Source organism: Anguilla anguilla, chromosome 4 (assembly GCF_013347855.1).
Source record: "Anguilla anguilla isolate fAngAng1 chromosome 4, fAngAng1.pri, whole genome shotgun sequence".
NCBI lineage: Eukaryota > Metazoa > Chordata > Actinopteri > Anguilliformes > Anguillidae > Anguilla > Anguilla anguilla.
Window position 1 is genome coordinate 48,127,332 of NC_049204.1, and position 19,328 is coordinate 48,146,659.

The 19,328-nt window shown below is 40.7% G+C and overlaps 1 protein-coding gene across 3 annotated transcripts; it reads right to left on the bottom strand.

The window, feature by feature from the left end:
• Nucleotides 1-164: 164 nt before the first annotated feature.
• stam (signal transducing adaptor molecule (SH3 domain and ITAM motif) 1) lies at nucleotides 165-19,304 on the bottom strand. 3 transcript variants are annotated; one of them, XM_035412539.1, is made up of 14 exons: nucleotides 18,922-19,300; nucleotides 17,083-17,167; nucleotides 13,315-13,390; nucleotides 12,140-12,235; nucleotides 11,234-11,380; nucleotides 10,739-10,829; nucleotides 8,691-8,883; nucleotides 8,174-8,268; nucleotides 7,993-8,081; nucleotides 7,630-7,717; nucleotides 6,449-6,503; nucleotides 5,904-6,057; nucleotides 3,597-3,739; nucleotides 165-3,395 (listed from the first exon to the last, which is right to left on the bottom strand). In XM_035412539.1, the coding sequence occupies exons 1-14, from the start codon at nucleotides 18,959-18,961 to the stop codon at nucleotides 3,185-3,187; spliced, it is 1,563 nt and encodes a 520-aa protein (XP_035268430.1). In that variant the 5' UTR covers nucleotides 18,962-19,300; the 3' UTR covers nucleotides 165-3,184. The 3 variants fall into 3 exon arrangements, with proteins under 3 accessions (XP_035268430.1, XP_035268431.1, XP_035268432.1); XM_035412540.1 differs by lacking the exon at nucleotides 18,922-19,300 and adding an exon at nucleotides 18,279-18,829; XM_035412541.1 differs by lacking the exons at nucleotides 165-3,395; nucleotides 3,597-3,739 and adding an exon at nucleotides 3,882-5,791 and having other exon boundaries at nucleotides 18,922-19,304.
• Between the last annotated feature and the right edge of the window lie 24 nt (nucleotides 19,305-19,328).

The window sequence follows — 19,328 nt, forward strand, 5'->3', positions numbered from 1 at the left end:
GTTAACAATGTCAGCTACCCAGTCAAGAATCATATTCTCTCCCTCATAACCCAGTGCAAATTGCAGTGAACTGACCATTCATTTATGCTGAAATCCTATATTACACTAGGACACTGCACAACTGTTCCGTTGGTATGAAAAGCAACCACAAGAGAGACATCATGTAAGCTTGGAGATTGTGTAGCTTTATTTCATAGGTGAATGGAGCCATTCCCAGGCCCCAACAGTTTTGTTTAGGATTTTGCATAAGGACTGGTGTTAGACCCTTGGCCCTGTTGTGAGAAACACCAGGATATTTTTGTAATTGCAAGATATACAGTTAAAAAGTATCAAGTGACATTTTGATTTCTCATCACCAGCATCTAATTCTTGAACACATGTACTGTGGGGGCTATTTCATGAGCCCAAATAAACTGAAATGTAACCCCACATTGGTTTGCTGTGTCCTGAACTACAACTAATCAAATATTCTTAGTAAAATATAATCAGATCAAAATCCAACTGATGCTTGTGATGATGGCGGTTTCAATATTTGTTCCCTAAACTAATCACACATTGTAGATTAGCTCATTGTAGTTAAAAAAAAGAAACGACAACAAACAAAACAATTGAACCAATTGAAGCTAATATTACAAAAAAGTCACTCCATAATTTTGCTCACACGTAAACTATGAAGAAACATACATACAATTCAATGTGCATATCTATTTATTTTATTGAAGCCCAATACATGATTCAGGCAAATGACCATGTTCCAAATTCAACTCTTAACATAAGATCTATCAATCAATGCTTTCAGTTTGGGTTTTTTTTTTAAAGAGAGACATAGTGCAAGATAATTAACCTTCCATAGTCAGAGAAAAATAAAGAGATGAATCGTGTACGCAGGGGAATTTCTGAATGAGACATACACATACATACTGTATAAATATCACTTGTACAAAAAGAAAGCACGCAACATCCAACTGTTGCTTTTGACTTTTCTTTTTTTGTTTAAATATTCTTTTTTATTTGTATACGGTAGTGTCCAGCGAGACACTCTGCTACAAAGTACATACATGCAGAAAGAACTCGGATTGGAGATTCAGTGGGTTTTTTTTATTCTTTTTTTTTTATTTTTTTTTACATACATGTACTATTGCTTGGTCGCAAGAAAAAACGATCATCACATTAACCCCACCAGGCCTCAGTACCTAAACAGACAAGGCTGAAACAGAAGCCTAATCGAGAACCAGCTACAATAAAGGATTCCCTTTGTCACATGAACAAGAATTTTAAATAGATAATAAAAGTGTACTGTATACATACATATTTATATATTGTATATCCTAAAGTGTTCGATCACAAGGAGCACCGGTGAAACAAAAAAGTTGAAAGTGTTCAGCATTGCCCGGCCGTACACAGGGCGCACAGACCGAACCGGAAGAATCACTCTAAGCTTGAGTAGAACTAGCTTCTGAAAACTATCATGGACACCGTTTCCACATTATGCGATCACTGTGTAATATGCTTCTTGTATCAAGAGTACTCACTCCATAGTATGTAGTCACCGTGTACAACAATATCTCCATCTCTTCCCATGACATCTCAGGATGGTTTTCGTAGTGTAATATTCAAATGTATCCTGCCATTTCTAAATCAAGTTTTTAAAAAGTCAGTCTCAAGTCATTATAGGCTGTTAGCAAGGAACGCGGCACCAGAAACCGCAATTTTGATGCAAAAATTCAACATTTTAGCTTGAGCCACAAGTTCAGATTTTCTTCAACTCAAACACAGCCGTAACTCGCATCGGATGTGGTCTTACCGCACAGTAAATGCACACTAATGATGCATTTGCCATAAATGCACACATGATAACAGTTGGGCACGGTTCCAACAGCTTCACTATGCTTAAGGGCCATTAACGTTTAATACTTAAACCATGAGGACTGTATCAGAGGCCCTGTTTACAGCTCCCAGGTCAAAGGTGGGAAGGGTGGTAACCGGAGAAAACTGGCTCCACGCCTCGTTTGCAGGCCCTGGGCTGGACTCCCAGCCGAGGGCAGTGTAATGTGGAGCTCACAGACTGGCCTTACTCCTTCTCATCGGCAGCACGGCCTCGCTGAGTCAGCGTGCTGGAGAGGTAAAGAGGTGAACGGCCAGGCGAGAGAGCTCTGCACAATGCCAATGTACAGTAATGTGGACCCTGCAGCTGAAGGGATGACCCGCAGACTGTCACACACGGTAAGCGCAGGCCTCAGGGGGAAGTCTTTAACACTGTTCAGTCGAGGAGAACATCCGTGCAGCTCCACGATAAGGGAGGGGAACCCTTAATTCATAAGTGTTTTCCTGAATCATTCCGAGTGACTAATGTGCCGCAGCCTGGAAGTTCAACAAAAGTGCAAAACTGTGAATCCCTGGTCCCACGATTTGTTTAAAAGAAAAATAGAAAAAAAAAAGAACTACGGAGAAAAACTCATATCAACAGTCTTTGTTAATGGCCCATAAAAAACTTATTAGTCAAGTCTATCCAACGTACAATTTCTGGTGGCAACACAGATTTTGAAAATGAGGTTTTTTTTTTTGTATGAAAAGTATTCTATAACTGGATTAGGCAGAATATTATGTAGACATGATTTATTTTTCAATCCTCAGAAAATTCCTGACTGTGTTGTGCATTAAAATGAATATTTCATAATAATGATAATAAAAATCAAATATAAATTAAAATACACTACAAAAAACATATCTATATCTCATTCAAATATACTGAAATGTAAATCAAATTAACACTGAGTAAAGAGATGCTAATGAGAACAGGAAGGCCAACAAGATGAGCCTGCCATAGACAAAACAAAAAAAAAATTCTGTTATATATACAATATATGCATGGATTTTTTTATTCAGCCATACCGCAACTGGCAACGAGTCTTTAGTAATCTTAAAATCTTGCAACGGTTACACAATGACATAGCCTAGTGTAGTCAGCATCCTTCCACTAAATAGTGTTCCTTAACAAAAAACAAAAAACAAAACTGCTAACGTCACCCCTTTCCATTAGAGACCAGCCGTGTGCTGTACACCGGTGTGCATCCCATCCCGTGCTTCACTTCACTGCCCCCTGCTGGAGAAGGAGGGCGCTGACAATCCAGTGCAGGTTTCTGGTGAGGGAGGGTTTCCTGGATTGAGAGTCCCTGGGGAAGTCCTACAGCAGAGCCTTCTGGGAGTACAGGGGCTGCTGGCCCTCAGCAGCGGGCGCCATGTTCTGAGAGGCTGCCGTGTAGTTGGGCATCTGGCCCGTCCCGCCCGCTCCGTTCATGGACCCCAGGTATGCGGGGTCCGTGGTGCCCGGCGGGGGGCTGTACATGGCGGGCTGGGTGGGGTACGCGCCACCTGGGGCCGAATTCACCATCATGCTGTGGTAGAACAAAGATGCCATGAGGGCTGGCTTTAACCAAGGTGGGTTTATAAACAAAAGTCAGTGGAATACATGACTGCAGTGTGTATATACATATATTGTCTGTCTATGAATGGCATCTGTCAATTACAAACCAACAGTAGCGAGCACAAGCCAGTGTGCTGTCACAAAATGGTGACTTTCACCATTGACCTTTTACCTGGGTGCAGGCTGGCCAGCCATTGTGGGGGCGGGGCCAGGACTTGGGGGCAGTCCCGTCTGGTTGAGTGAGGGCAGCTGCTCAGGAGGCATGCTGTAACCCTGTGGTAGGGACCCCATCACAGGGGCCTGGCCTGGGTAAACCTGCAGAGAGAGAGAGAGAGGGAGAGAGAGAGAGGGAGAGCAGGAGAGAGAGAGGTAGGGGGAGTGAGAGAGGGGGAGACAGAGAGAGAGAGGGAAAGAGAGAGGGAGAAGGGGAGGCAGAGACAGGGAGAGGGAGTGAGAGAGGGACAGAGAGAGAGAGGGGGGGAGAGGGAGTGAGAGAAATAAAGGAATTCAACAAATGCTGAACTGAGCATTTTCAGACACACTGGAGAATCCCGCTCAAACTACAACACTCATTGGTGAGATAATCATCAACATGTCATTCTCCACTAGTCAAACAGGCTGATGTTGCTTTGATCTTTAAGCTACAATTCAAAGGATTGTTTTCCTTTTCATGGTCAGGGTGAACAGCTTATTGTCATGCAAACGATTGGATGTTTGACAGCCTGAGGTCACAGGTCACATGCAAGCAGAGGAAAGGATATCGCAGACAGACAGGTTCAAAGGTCCCAAAATGCTGTTGCGGCCTTATCTGAAGAGGGAAGGGACTTTTCAGCAGGACCGCTTCCTGACTATGTTAGCCTGTCTCCTGCCAAAGTGATCAAGAGCCCATCTCATGCTCCATGTGGGTGGAGATTTAGCACTGGACACAATGACGCTAGAGGCTTCTGGAGTATAACACTATTTTTAGCATATTAGCATATTATGATTAGGCTGACAAAAAATACGGGTATAAAGTGTAGGCCTCAAACACAAGCACAGTGCTCTATGAATAATGTGCAACTGCTCTCATAGTCGCACTGATCATACTTCACTCAACTATATCAATGTTATGACATCCAGGTCACTCAAGAAAATGCATGCTTATCTCATATTGATGTGTGCGGTACATGCCTGCTAACAAGCTTAGATTTATCTTTATTCCTGGAAACTAGCTCTAGCTCAGTATGATTCACTAGAGAGTGTACAGCCAGCAGGTACGCACACGTACAGTTTAGTCAGGAAAATGGTGAGCATTGTTGGGCTGTATGGCCTGTTTTCCTCATTGTGTTATGTTATGTTATGTTCTGTTATGTTACGTGATGTGCTGCAGGTCCCGTACTGTAAGAAAGGAACACTAAAGCACCCTCAAAAAAGCACGCTGCGTTTCATACATATTTCACAACTGAAGACACTTCCCCAATTACACAGAATTTTAGAACCATGTCAATTCAGCTGAATGATTAGGAAAAAGTAACCTCCATCAGTAATTTAATAAAGCAAGAGACCACTGTTAAATTGTCATAAAATATCAGTTTTTTATTTTATCCTGTATTATTTTATTCATATCGGCTTTATATTGTTTTAGATTATGTTTGCATTGCCTTATTTTGTTGTATTTTATATTCCATTTTTTGAAATTGTTTTGATATTAGTTCTGAATGTAAAGCACTTTGAGCTACATTTCATGTACGAAAGGTGCTTCATCAATAAAGTTAATATTATTAGAAACGTAATGTTGCTGTAAACCGGTGGTTAAAAATTCTTCCAGTTATACAGGCTGCAAAACGATCCTCACAAGGGTGAATGGGATTAGGTGTCTCTAACATACGGCGATCCTGTGTTTATGGGAATAATTATGCAACTTGTATTAAAACCGCTCAGGCAATTTCTCCTGCAATGTAAATCTTGGTAGATGATAGTTTAAAGTTTTAAACTTCTTGAGGCAATTAAATGAAGTACTGTATAGTGTGACTTACACACTGAAGGTCTAAGAAACCACCCTGGTGTGATTAAAATGATTAAGCATAACTCCTATAATTTAGGGCCTGATGATCGTCCTTTAGTTTATTTAGATTTTTGGACACTTTCTAACACAATTTAATTTGAAATTTTAGAAAATAAAGATTTTGAAGTTAGTAAAACGTCATTACTTCATCTTGTTATAATACAAACAGACATTTGTCAGGGCCTAGTGTAGAGATTCTGTGCAGCAAATATGCATGAATAAATATAAAAACTATATGCAGAAACAAAGTACTTATTTGAACGTCCACTGATGAGGCTGTCTGTCCATCTCTCTCTCTCTCTAGCATCTGTCTGTCCATCTCTCTATGTTAAAAGAAAGACAAAACCGAATAGCAAGCCTATACACAGCTGACTGGTTTTTAGCGGAGGACAGGCGATAGCACTACCGCATATCTGGCGGTAAAGTGGGCCCCACCTGCTGGGAGCCGGAGGGAGGCTGCTGCACGTAGTACTGCTGGCTCTGCAGCTTGGTGTACATGGCGTACACGGGGTCCTCGTTCATCAGCTTGGCGTACAGGGAGAGCGCCTCCATCACCTTCACGTTCAGATCCGACAGCTCCGAGTGTTTCCTGAAAGACCACGGACACGCCTGTCACAGAGTGCACAGAGGCCCACCCCCCCTAACAGGAAACGGCCAATTCTGCAGGTCAAATAAATATGAAATGTGGAATTAAGGTTAAAATGTGGCTATTAATAAACTAATTTAATTTCAATTTGTATAAAAAGATGAATTGCTCATTTTAATAAGTGTTGCATATAATTGCTCATTTTAATAAGTGTTGCATATAATATGTTCCAGAATGTTCTCTTTGCCCTACACTATAAAATACACACACTTGTTTCTTCAAATCTTTTCTACTCAAATACTACATTTTAAAATACACAGCTACGTAGCTTCAAGCATTTAAATGGCGGACTTGGTCTCACACAACTCTTCAAACCATTAAGGCATTTGAGCACCTGTCAATATCTTCTAGTTTCTGGTCGATAAGGGGACCCATCTGATTGCAGGCACCTGATAAAACAAAGAGACAGTCAGAGGTGGGTTTAGTGCTGGCTTGTACTGCAGGTGTGAGGTAGTCAGAGGTGGGTTTAGTGCTGGTTTGTACTGCAGGTGTGTGGTAGTCAGAGGTGGGTTTAGAGCTGGTTTGTACTGCAGGTGTTTGGTAGTCAGAGGTGGGTTTAGTGCTGGTTTGTACTGCAGGTGTGAGGTAGTCAGAGGTGGGTTTAATGCTGGTTTGTACTGTGGGTGTGAGTTAGTCAGAGGTGGGTTTAGTGCTGGTTTGTACTGTGGGTGTGAGGTAGTCAGAGGTGGGTTTAGTGCTGGTTTGTACTGCAGGTGTGTGGTAGTCAGAGGTGGGTTTAGTGCTGGTTTGTACTGTGGGTGTGAGGTAGTCAGAGGTGGGTTTAGTGCTGGTTTGTACTGCAGGTGTGTGGTAGTCAGAGGTGGGTTTAGTGCTGGTTTGTACTGTGGGTGTGAGGTAGTCAGAGGTGGGTTTGGTGCTGGTTTGTACTGTGGGTGTGAGGTAGTCAGAGGTGGGTTTAGTGCTGGTTTGTACTGCAGGTGTGTGGTAGTCAGAGGTGGGTTTAGTGCTGGTTTGTACTGCAGGTGTGGGTTTCCACCCTAGCTCCCCAGTGGTGGAACAAACTCCCTGTTCCTCTATAAACCACTCAGTCATTGTCCATCTTCCACCGTTGTCTGTAGACTCATCTCTTCAGAGTATACCTGGACTAACTATCACAGCCTTGCCAGGCACTCCTAATCTGGGATACTTTTTTTCACTGAAATCCCCCTACTTTGTTCCTATAGCACTTTCATGTTACACATGCACCTCCTGTGCCACTTTCATTTTACATGTACATCCATCCAGCACTCATATTGTACTTTGTATCAATATCTTGATGTTGTACCTCGCCATGCCTCCTAGTTTGAGCATAGGTTAGGTCAGAGTAATTTTTACTGTGTGAACTGGACTTAATGTATTCATGGCTATGAATAACTGTTACAAAATGATTATTGAACAATGACCTTCGGTATGCACTTACTGTATGTCGCTTTGGATAAAAGCATCTGCCAAATGAATGTAATGTAATGTAGTCAGAGGTGGGTTTTAGTGCTAGATGATGGAGACGTGTCCTACCCTCCAGCTGAAGGAGTTCGGTGGCGTCTGGCTGATTGTCTGTGGGGTCGGCACTTTGGATCATCTGCAACAACTGGTCCATTTTTTCCTAGAGGATAAAACACAGTCACAACTGACCTTCGTAGAGCTGTGTAATTTTAAACACCACTGGCCACTAACATGCATAGCATGGAGTCACTGAGAGAGAAGAAATGTTAGTCCATCCTTGCTGTGAATAATAGTCACACCTGTCCACCAAATACACTTTGTCCACCCTAAGCTGATGCAAATAACTGGCAAAGCTGGCCCTGGCCACGCGAGATGGATTAACTTATTGGACGGCGCTTCATTTCACAAGATACAAAAAGACTGGATTTCTCTCACCTCATCGATGTACACGGGTTCTGGTTCGGGTTCGATGGTCTCCACCTGCACCTCGTCGCTGAACTGCACCGTTTTCTTCTCCGTTTTCACTGCAGCGAGACGGACAGAGAGGGTGAGAGGGATGAAGGGCAGGGCGGAGCCCAGCGCAGGCGCAGAGGAAGCCAGGAAGGCGCACACTCACTCATCTCAGGCTCCGCCGTGAGGTCTGCGGTCACAAAGTTAGAGGGGAACAGGCCCACTCCTTGATACGTTTCCCCCTTCCACCAGTTGGGGTCACTATGTGAAGAAAAGGAAAATAGAGGAAAAAACACAACAGGAAAAAAAAAAGAACTGAACATCGACCAAATTACTGGAGCAACAAGAATGATCGCTATGGACTGTCTGTGCAGTGCTTCGACATATGGGCCCTTTGTGAAAAGTGCAATATGAATTATACCAAATTCAAAACTTGGAAAAAATACTTTTCTACTTTTTCTTTGACAATGAAACCAAAAGGGTCATTCCTTATCATCTTGATTAACAGGTCAGGAACAGCACACAGTAAAATGAGACAACAATATAAAAACTACTATAGTAACCATGCCAATTGCAAAATATTGTCTGACAAGTGGTTTCGCAATAGCACTCTACTACAATAATCACTGATAGACTGACAGAACGTTGAAAGTAAACGGGGTTGGTTGGTTGGTGGAGTCTACCTGTCATCCAGGATGGTGATGATCTCTCCCGATTTGAACGTCAGCTCGTTGTCTTCAGCAGCTTCAAAGTCGTAGATGGCCCGCACCTTCCTGCCCTCGGGCTTGTGGTTGGAGACCAGGCCTGAGGTGCTGGGGTAGAGGGAGGAGAGGGGGGCCTGGGGGGTCCTCTGCTCCTTCAGGGACAGCTCAATGGCTGGAGGACAGAGAGGAGCACAAGCTGACGAGTCTGTACATGCTGCAGCAATCCACTGGCTACCTCCTCTTCTGCCAACTCATGTCAATGAAGGTGACACAGGAATCTGTGGCTTATCACTCAAGCCTTTTTAACCCTTTAAACAGCAGCTAAGTCTTTCTGACTGTTTTTTTTTTAAATTCTAAGTGTGGAAGCACTCCACTGCTTTAAATTACCAGTAGAGCATTCTAAGCACATATTTGGGATCTACACCATAACAGTTTAAAAATTAAAAAAATTCAAGGCTTCTGTTTAGTTTAAGTTCAGCATTTTCAACATATTCAGATCCAACATAATCGACTGTATTTTGTGTAATGGATAGCCACGTCACATCCACCCCTCCTTCGTGTTTTTAAAGAAATATTAAAGGATTACTGGCTCAGCTTTTCCCTTAGGGATATACCTTTCCCACAGTGGACTTTCTCCACACATAAAAGCTCATACAGTACATGGGTTTAAAATGCGTCCGCACAGTAGTCCCGGCCACCTCTAGTGAAAGATAAGCGCCCCTCCCCTTGTCCTCAAATGCTGGCAGCACCGAAACGCAATCAGCGTGAAGTTGGATTACTGGTGGTGTCCACGATTCTGCCGACTAAGCCAAACCCAAGGTACTGTAGCATAAACAACCGAGCCGCCCCCTGCACTGCACTTTTCCAGGATTACAATGTAGCAGTGTGTGAAATAACAGCCACAGCACTCACACGCTCCCAATTTCACTTAGGTACGTCACTGTCGACCGGTGCAACCTGTCACTTATTTTAATTTATGTTTTCATTTTGGAGCGCCTGACAACAACTAGTTTTAACAGAGAAAAGTTCTCCTTTCTCTTTAAATAGCTGTTGGGAATGGCAATATATAGCTTAATGCCTTTTGCAACAAAACTTGACACCCACCCCCTTCTTTTTCATTTTATTTTTTTTGCTTGGCTGTCCTGTTTGTTCTTGTTATATTTTTGATCTGTATATAAAAATGATATTTATATAGTACCATGAAAAAGTATTTGATTTCCTCTATTATTGCATATTTGTCAGACTGAATGGTTTCAGACCTTCAGACAAAATGCAAGTAACCTGAGTAAACACAAAAACACATTTTTACAATTATTACTTTGTTTATTTAATAAAAAAAAGTTATCGAACTCCCATATCACCCATGTGAAACAGTAATTTCTCCCTTAGTTACTCCATCAACCAATTAACCAAATTTAACTGATAATTAGATTCAACTGATTGAACACAGCTGAAAAAAAAACAAAATTAAAATTTTGGAGTGTCCTAGATGAAGTCCTGTCTTGAAACCAACAGAGAGGCTGTAGCAGGACCTGAAATGAGAAGTTAATTCTCAAAAAGCCACCAAATTGTCTGATTTAAAGCAGTTCTGCAAATAAGAGTGGGCTAAAATTCCTCCACTGTGATGGGAAAGACTGATCCAATCATAGGAAGCATTTGGTTGCAGTTATTGATGCTAAAGGTGGCACAACTAATTATTAAGTTTACTTTTTCCAAGTGGTTGATATGGGAGTTTGATTACTTTTTTCATTAAATAAATGCAATAATCGTTAAAAAAATAATCGTTTTGTGTTTACTCAGGTTTCCTTTGTCTAATATTACATTTTGCCTAAAGATCTGAAAACATTCAGTGTGACAAATAATAGAGGAAATCAGGAAAGGGGGGTAAATACTTTTTCACAGTATTAGGCTGGCTGGTGATTATTTTTTAATCATCATCCAGCCGACTCAGCACAATTAAATGATAAATATGAATCTCACATTATGTTTTCATCTAAGAAGTGGATTTATTTGCAAGCACACCTTACCTTTAGCCAAGTCCTCCTCTTCCTTTTTGTTTACTGTGATAGAGGGGTCTTTAGCTACTAAAGCAGGGCTTGCCTTAGCCTGTTCTGCTGCCTAAAATGAGAAATGAACAATTTTCCACAAGATTGAAATGCTCAATACATTATTCGCAGTACATTTTGTTTACACACTCCATTTCAGCCTCTCAGCATGAGCACTTCCCTTATTGTGTCTGCAGTAGTCATTTAGTAAGAGCCAATGTTCAATCCTTCAGTTAAAATGATGAACTCAATACCAAGATGTTTAAAGAGTCATATACATACAGTAAGAGTGGACAGAGTTTAACCTTCCCCCACCCCAGGGTCAACTGTCCCATTTGTATATGTAAAACCCCCCTTTTCAATGAACTTTTAATAAATGCCCACCCATTCATCCTGATCACGGACTAAAACCAGAAACGCAACCCCTTGCTGTGACCATCGATGAGCGAGGCGCACAGCCCTCGCGGTTCTGCCCACCTGGGATCCCGCCGTGGGGAAGGCCACGCCCTGCTCTTTCAGGTTCTTAATCATGGCTGAGATCAGGCTGAGCTGGGGATCATTCCGGAACTCCTCTGCCCATTCCACCATTAGTGCTTTCAACTTCTCACACACTTTCGGGTGACCCTGAAATAGACCAGACTCATTTCTTGAGGTGTAAATGGATCAATGGGCCGACTATCCCTTAAGGAAATTCCAGCTCAGTTTTAAGTATTCAGCAGTAGGGTGTGGTCCAGATCTAAAATGTTCCGACCTAATAACAGTACGTCAAGGAATCTCAAACTCATTTTAACATATTACTATCAGCAAAAAACAAATATCAGCTTATTTTCACATATGATATACATACTATGCATTAACAAGCTAATATGATCAACATCTTATGTTATCTTATCATAAATTACAGGAAAACAGGTTCCATTGGTAAGATAGTACTATCAAGGAACATGCTTTCATTCACTTTCTCCTCAGTTAATTATGCTTTATTTGGCATAGCATCTTCTCATTTATTTTGATATCACTCACTCATTTGGCCAACAGGTTTATCATATCAAGTTATCATATCAGGCTATACATATCAGGTACAATGTCATATTCAGGGATGAGCTCTCCGATAGGAGGAACAGATCAGCATTTAAGCACAGGGATCCAAGTACAACTGCAAACTGCAATTCTACGGTATCTAAACGAGTCTACATTGCACATATAAAACACAAGTCACGCTTCTGTCATGGTTTTGTGATCAGAAAAACTGGTGTGATTATTTGCTGTTATATGCTCTCAGCATTGTTAGTCTTGGACAATTTGCCAACCCCATCAGATTTATGTAAACTCCATTAATTTCGAGTAATACAGAGCTTATGGACAAAAGAAAATAACACTTACCTTATTCAAGACATTGCTGACTTCACTTGCAAAATCTCTGGAGCAAACTTCTAGATGAAAAATTTTACCACAGTTTGATACACATGCCCCAAGAAGCTACAATAAGAAAAATGCAGAAAGGTGTGCATCTTAGTTGCTGACATACCAATGCAGATTTCAGTATTTAATTATAAGCAACGACTCACTGGATGGATCAGATGGCCAGTGTCCGCACTGGGTAGTTTCAAAGATTACCGTCTTGAACACAAATATTGTGCTTGCATCCAGTGTCATATATGGCATACACCCCACATTCCAATGACTAGTATCAGTTTAGCGAGCAACACTTTCCTCTGAGGATAGCAATTGCAAGCAGCGATTCCCTAGTTAAAAGAAACTAAACATTTTCTTTATGCATCCATCCTTGCTCATTCTCTGAGTCTAAACCGGCCGAAGAAATAAAGAAGAATGGCAGACAGCTTGCTCTTGTCCTCTGACACATCCCAACAACAAAAGAACATAAAGACGGTGATGAAACCCGGCCATGCGGCCTTCCTAGACTCATCATTTTCCTTCTGCCCACAGAATATCTAGCACTGAGTCATGCCTGGTTTTGAACACTCCAAGAAGCCTGCTATGTAATCTACAGTAGCAACGTTATCTCTGTATTGACAACTGTGTAAAAAAAAATTTAAAAATCAGTGCATTAACTTTTTTCTCCCTAGGGCCAGAGTGGCTTGTGGAAATTACACATTATCAACATTTTACCAGCAACATCACCGTGCAATACAACACAACCTGGTTGGTTACCTGCCAAAGCGGCTACTATAGTAGAAAATCGTACCAGTCGCAATCAAAATTTTAACAGTATTTGGCTGGTCGCAAGTTTTAATTCCACACCCTGAAAAAATACTTATTAACTTCCACATAGGCCTATATCCTCTTGTACTGGTGTCAGAACTCAACCTGAAATATTTTCAGTAGTCCAGTTTGTTAATCCCTATTAAAATGGATAACAAAATAAAATGTAGTTTGTCTCTTTATTTTCTCATGAACCTTTCTTATAAAGAGTTTATTTTCATTGTACAGTGCCGAAACTGAGCAGACAGAGCACTCTAAATGCAGTATTACAAAGACACTGTTGTAATATTTATACTCAATACTGGCAGACTATGGTGAGCCCTGTGTTCACTTACTGTCAGCGCCTGCATAGCAACATGTGGGTCCTTATGGTTCACTCTCCTCATCACTGACCGAAGGCATTCTTTGGGCCTGTAAAACAAGTCACACAAACATATTTATCAGAAAACACCAACGCTATACTGTTAATAGTGTCTATGATTTTCATTTTCTTGAATAATATAGGCCTAGGTTTTTACTACTTAGGATTTCATAATTTGGTAATATTCCACACGGATATACCTGGATCTTGAGGCTCAATCCCTTTCCACTGAGCTCTGCAGTGCAGCAGAGATGTACCAGCTGAATAATTATAGTACAGCATAAACAACAACAGGTGCCAAAATAAGGTACTGGATTCATTTGTCTACAAAGCTAAACATAATAAACGTCCTACGTGGCATTATGGAAATGTTCATGACTAATAATACATTTAAACTAATGACAGAAATACTGCATGCAAAAAACTTACCACATGTACTCACATGTGAGCTTCAAGGGCCAAATGTAAGATCATATAATAACAAGACCAGGTCAAAACCTAGTATATGGCTGGACCTAACACACTTCATCCGGTCAACCAATGGTGTAACTTCCTCACTCACTCAGTCAGTCACAGACATTCGCGTTTGTAGGGCTGGCCCCGCTGGTGCAGTCCAGCCAAAAACACTGTGCAATTCCTTTGAAAAACTTCATGTCTGAATGCAACATTCTTGACAATTAAACAACCAGAGTTGTACGGTGTCACAGAGTTAATTTAAAAAGTGCAAGAGACTGTAATCTTATCTGAATTTAAAAATAAATAAAACTTTAAAAGAAAAAGAATTAAAGTAATTCTCCACTGAATCATAAAATGCTGCCCAACTAAGCCAATTAAAAATCACTAGCCATTCTTAATGGAGCAATGCACTGCATGACCCCGTAAGCAAACAGGCTATGACTGATTGTCTTCACTGGGTATCCACTGGGTAGAACTCTGATACAGCGAGAATAAGCAAGTATAATTCTAAACAAGCCGTTAAAATGCAAGAAGTGCTCTTAAGTGAAAGTGACCAGTGAAGCGCTTTTACCATTTTCCAAAGCCAAAAGCTCCTGGCAATAAGGCCAAGTAGCCTCTACACAGGAGTATGCCACAGTCCTACTTAATGGAATCTACAGTGGCAACAAGCCACATGAAAGATATACTGAGGGAGGGTTTTAACAGTTCATGAAGCTTATAATTCAAAGGCAAAGAAAATCAGCTTCCCATAAATGTTGATTTTATTTTAAAAACAAATGTTCATGGACCAGCTATGATACGGGAAGGCAAACAACTAGAATTTTACACAAGACAAAATAAGGCAAAACAAGCTCAATATTAGACAAGATAAGCTACATTGCACTGAAAAAGAAAAATGTGAAAGCACAGGCCTACTTCAGAACTAGGCTAAATGGCAGACTAGCTCCTGGCATCGGGGGCACAAGCCTTCCACACCTTTGCATTGTGAGGCCTTGATATCGGGGACGGAAACCTGAACGTGTGTAACTGGATCAGGATTAGTTGGGCTGCACTATATTTGGTGGTGTCTTCGGTTTACACAAATTTCTACTGAGAGCTATGAGGGGCGCTAATTATAGAACCTGCAGTGATGCACTTTCTTATTCGGACCTGGTGCTAAAGAGGCTTGCGCTATCTACCCGCCACTGTAGCCAGCTACCCTGCTCTCATTCGCGCTCAGCTGCCCAGGCTTACACAGTACTGTACGACAGCATAGCGCAAGGCTAACACTTTCTCTAACAACATTATCCCTTTAACAAAGAGAATATCAGGCCTGCTGATGCGAACTTAGTGAAACCAACTCAAGTAATTCTAAAAAATTGTCCTGCCATTACATTAATGTAACAAGCAGAAATATGTAGCCTATTCCTGTTTGGGACTGATTTTAAGAGCATAACTTGGGACTGGGGGGGGGGGGGGGGGGGGGTTGACTGATCCAAATAGTTTGTTATGAGCTATAAGTGATGTTATGAGAAATAGGTCCACCTAAAAATTATTATGATGTTAATACTTTAAAAGAATGTGACGATTAGGCCGGCATATTAAAAAAGCACTGACATTATCGGTCTTGCCTTTTATATTGCACTGTCATACTCAGTGACAAACTGCTTCAGATGGAGAAAATAATGCAGCGCAAAGAACCAAAATGGATAAGCCCTGAAGGAAGCTAAATGTGTCCAACAGTAAAACGAGATTGTAACACTCACTATACCAAAGCCAGAAGGTTTTAACAACAACCTCTGCAGAGGCAATCCATTAGATCAGGGGTTCCCAAACCTCTCCTCAGGTACCACCAGCCAAATCCAGGTATTTGATGTGTTCCAGCTCAAGCACACATGATGCAACTAATCAATGGCTTCAATAATTGTGCTTCAGTGTGCTAGAGGTGCAACATCAAATACCCGGAATCAGCTGGGGGTATGCATGGAGAGGTTTAATTAACCACTGAATTGAATCTTCCTGAAATTTTTTCCTGTCCTAAGACCTCTCCAGACTTAGGCTTTTAGCTGCAGGTGAATCTGGACTAACCCATTTTAAAGGACTGCTGTCTCAGACATTCTAAGCACTAAACAGTTTATAAGCAGTTTATTCAGATCAATATTAATGACATGTTTATTAAATTCAGACCGTTACCGTATGAAACCTTAACACATCTTTGGCAGTCATATTGCAGATAACCTCAGAATGCTGGGGATCACATCGTCCCTGAACAAACAAGGTCAAAGATGATGTTCCCAACACAGAGCAACTGTGCCAGCACAGGCACAGAGCAAGTGATAGTAGGCTGCTTGCATACAATTATGCATGCTACGCCCATAAATTTTTGCACCCTCCAATACAAATTTCACTTCTCACTGTTTGTATGCAGGAAAAATCACAATGTGCCACAATTATTTCACTCAATTTTTCCTAGCAAACTAATTGTCCTACTTTTGCTCATACAAATTTTGTCAACCTCAGATCAGTGTGCTGACAAAAGCTACAACATTGCCTCTCACAACTGGAATTGCAAAGGGGCAGCATGCACTACTGAGACATTGGACAAGCACACAGCCAACACGTTGTGCACCTCATCCATTATGGCCAAGCTGTAGAGCATTGCTCGTTTATTCAATAGCATATATCTCAGTGTTTACAAGATCAGATAGAGTACACATTTAGTGTTTTTCATTTTTTAAAACATAGACATCCATCCTGTTAAAGACATTCAGGTATTTAAATAAAGATGAGAGAGTTAACAGGATGGACCTTGTAAAATCAACACCCTATCTTTATTTTATTAGAGACTTTTTTCGGTGGTCTATGCAAGTTCTGTGAAATCAACTTCCATCCTCATTTACCCATAGGCAATGAATCCCGGCAAAACCACACATAATGACACAAAGCAAGAGAAGTGAACGGCCTACTACGGCAGGTTATGTGTTACTTTTCCTTTCCCTCAATCATCTGCCATGAGTGGCTTTATAAAGCAATTCATCACAGTCTTCCTTAGGTTCTCAGAGAAACCCGATTTCCCATTTACAATGTCCTTCAAAACCCAAAATGAACTTGCCTCCTTTCAGGAAGTGATTGCATTTTTCTACAGATCCATCTGCTGATCCTTTTTATGTTACAGTCAGATGTCAAAGGATTCCAGATCTAACAAAACATTAAGCACACCACTACCCAACCATTTACCGTTCTCCTGCGATAAGTGTTCCTGCGGTAAGTGTCTGAAAATAGGGTGCTGTAAATAAATCAAGCATACCCTGTGCGTGACTGTCCTACTTTATCACAAATATCCAGGATCAGGCCCCAGTCCTCAGCTGTGTTCATCTCACTGGTAGCTTTTTCTGGAAAGCAAAAGAGAAAACATTTAGAATACAATGTAGGTAAACCATCTATTGCATTTGTCTGCCTCTTGCATGTATCTGTCAATAGGCTAAATGTGGTAACTTGACAGACTGTGGGAACAGACAGGGGCTCTTATTTACATCAGTACATATTCACCCTGAGTATTCAAAAATCCATGTCACCCTTTTTTGGGTGGGTCATTTAAAATAAAGTCTTTACTGTGAATCTACTGCACTCATCGGAAATGTTCAAAATGTCTTTAAAACAAAAAATATGAACAAACATTTGCATGTTAAATATTTTTATTTATTTAACATTTATTTATCCAGGCTTGTCTCCTGAGATAAAATATCTAATTTTCAAGAGAGACGTGCAGCAGCTTACCGTTAATAAATACAAATATGCAATGTAAACAGATGGCTATCGTTAATGATCGTTTATAACATAGCCTACTTATGTAGTGTCCTTGTCATATACGGGATGTAATCTAGCATGTTTACTAAAGCCAATCGTCATAACGACGAATGAAAATACACTTTCTCACGTCAGGTGCAACCCCCCAAAATGCTTGAAATTGTCTGAGGTGTCCTTTATCTTAGGTTTAGAATAGTAAATAATCGACAGACACGCGTGACATAAGTGGGTCCTCTACTAAACTGACCTTGTCCTAATATATTTTATTAAACACTACATTTTCACAAAAGTTTATGAAAAATAAACAAAATTATTAATTTGGTTTCCGTGGCCTGCTATGCTGTGCAAGCAAATTAATTATTTATGGGCAACAAATGGCAGAAAATAACTGTCTTAATTCGTGAGGAATGGGAAAAACAGGGGTTGATTCAATGACTCCAGTAAGCTAACGATGTAGTTACCCAAGTCATATATGGATGGGGGTTGGGGGATAACAGTATTTTTCGTTAATTGTTTGCAGATGTTTGTTAGGTCAGTCAAATCAATTAACCGCTTAAATTAGGCCACCCAAATTGTCGCTTGTCAAATAGCATGTTAACTTCATTAATGTGAGCGTTAGTGAGAAACTCATTGAACAATGGCAAACACGGCGTAACGTTACAGAATAGCTGATAGCACAAGCTAACGAGCAATTACCATTAACAGGCTAATATCCATTATCCAGCTATATAACAAGAAAGTAGAGCCCTGGCTCAAAACACACTGTTGTCGTCTCTTCGAGCTTTCAAGCTTCCCAACAAGTGCACCGTCATTGTTTATGTAGCATTAGCTGCCCAAAGGTTTTTAGCTAGCCAGCTTGCATTAAAACGCGACACATTGACTGTGTTACTACGTAACTTGACTACAATTGGCTGACCGATCAATGAGTAATGGAGTAATACTGTAATAATAGCTTTCTTGATAGCCAATTAGCTAGTTACGTGTCTATATATAAAAAAAAATAAGTTAGTACTCATTTCTTGTTTTGTTAGCAAGGTGACGTTAGTTAGCAAGCTAGGTAGCAGTATCTTACGTTACACATTATGAGTGTGCTGACTAGCTAGCTACAGCGGCAAGACATTTCAGCGTATAACGTAAAGGCAGTAGCTAACAAGGGAGATTCTGCTGTGCTCTAATAATGAATAAACGACATTAATTATTAGTTATTTAATCATCGAGATATTATTGAAACCATCAATACAGTAGGGTAGGTTATCATCAGAGAAAGCAGTAACTGCAAGACCCCAAGGCGTGAGAAAACAAAACAAAAGCCGGCGCCTTGTGACAGCTCATAACTTACCAACATCTTGGTCGAATGGATTTGATGTAAAGAGAGGCATTGCAGAGATCCAAACAACAATACCGTCTTCTTTATTCTCGCTTTGTTGTTTCCGTTAACACTTGATTAATAAATAAATAAATATACAGCTAGCTACATAAATATAAAAACAGACAAGCACAATATTCAGACACTCCTGCAGCGGCGACAAAGCATTCTGGGAAACGAGGTGTCTTTCTCGGTGCCTGCTTTAGGTCAATTAAATATAAGCTATATTGACTATTTCTGTCCATTTAATTTATATATGATTTCACACATGTAACTTTTAGGCTAAATTAAATATCAGCGTTTTACAAAATAGTTTACCTCATGATTGCGCTGCTATTATTTGCTACCATGAGGTTTTTTAAAGATTTTTTTTCAGTCAG

Excerpts from the sequence above, each read along its gene's own strand:
- stam (XM_035412539.1), bottom strand. The coding sequence starts at position 18,961 with ATGCCTCTCTTTACATCAAATCCATTCGACCAAGATGTTG. Across the intron at positions 8,884-10,738 it reads AGAGGAGGACTTGGCTAAAG|CCATTGAGCTGTCCCTGAAG; the intron begins GTAAGGTGTGCT and ends TCTGTCCTCCAG. Across the intron at positions 7,718-7,992 it reads AACCCGTGTACATCGATGAG|GAAAAAATGGACCAGTTGTT; the intron begins GTGAGAGAAATC and ends TTTATCCTCTAG.